Here is a 703-nt window from a genome sequence, read left to right on the forward strand (position 1 = left end):
CTTCAACACTTTGTGCTACTTTGTCCAGATCTATCAAGTGTATCTTGTTCTGGACAAATGAAAATAAATCGCAATGATATATAAGATCGAAAGCTCGATATAAAGCGAAAAATAGATGTTCTTATGTAATGTAGTCTTTGATCTAACTTGTGACTGATTATTTAGGAAAGATACACCTCAAATCTAGCACTTATTACCATTCTGCAGACAGGACAAGCACCCACAAAGCCTTCACACTCTTTACACAGACAAAGATGTCTACAAGGCATTAACACTATAGATACCTCCTTTGATTTACAATATCTACAAATCAGAGCATTAATATTTACTGAACTAGATCTTTTACGCTCACCCGAATTGCTGAGAAAATTTTTCGGATCGATACAGGAGGCCGCATCATCAACATCATTCTCTCCAACCATGTTTCCTCGGTTAGAACCTTGTTGCAACGCTTGCTCGAGACTGCTTTTCAAAGCATTAGCGACTGATTCATTGTACTTTGCAACGTTGCACCAATTCTCAGCTTCGGCTGTCAATTGGTTCGCACGTTCAACAAGTTCATTGTTTTTGCAAGCTACAGTCTCCAACTCGAGATTTTTCTGATGCAACTTCTTTGCACAGCTGTTCTCTAAATAAGTCAGGCATGAAGTGAAGTGTCTCTGTCTTATTTCTCTTAGCCCTTTTAACAGATTCTCTTCCTGTT

General features: G+C 38.4%; 1 protein-coding gene across 1 annotated transcript; it reads right to left on the reverse strand.

Moving 5' to 3' along the window:
- Positions 1-86: 86 nt before the first annotated feature.
- Positions 87-698, reverse strand: LOC140969582 (probable BOI-related E3 ubiquitin-protein ligase 3; the record flags this gene model as incomplete). The annotated part of the gene is made up of 1 exon (XM_073430974.1): positions 87-698. A coding segment is annotated over one exon (537 nt), but the record flags the coding sequence as incomplete, so codon positions are not given.
- Positions 699-703: the final 5 nt, after the last annotated feature.

Source organism: Primulina huaijiensis, unplaced genomic scaffold, assembly GCF_012295235.1.
Source record: "Primulina huaijiensis isolate GDHJ02 unplaced genomic scaffold, ASM1229523v2 scaffold42383, whole genome shotgun sequence".
Taxonomy (NCBI): Eukaryota; Viridiplantae; Streptophyta; class Magnoliopsida; order Lamiales; family Gesneriaceae; genus Primulina; species Primulina huaijiensis.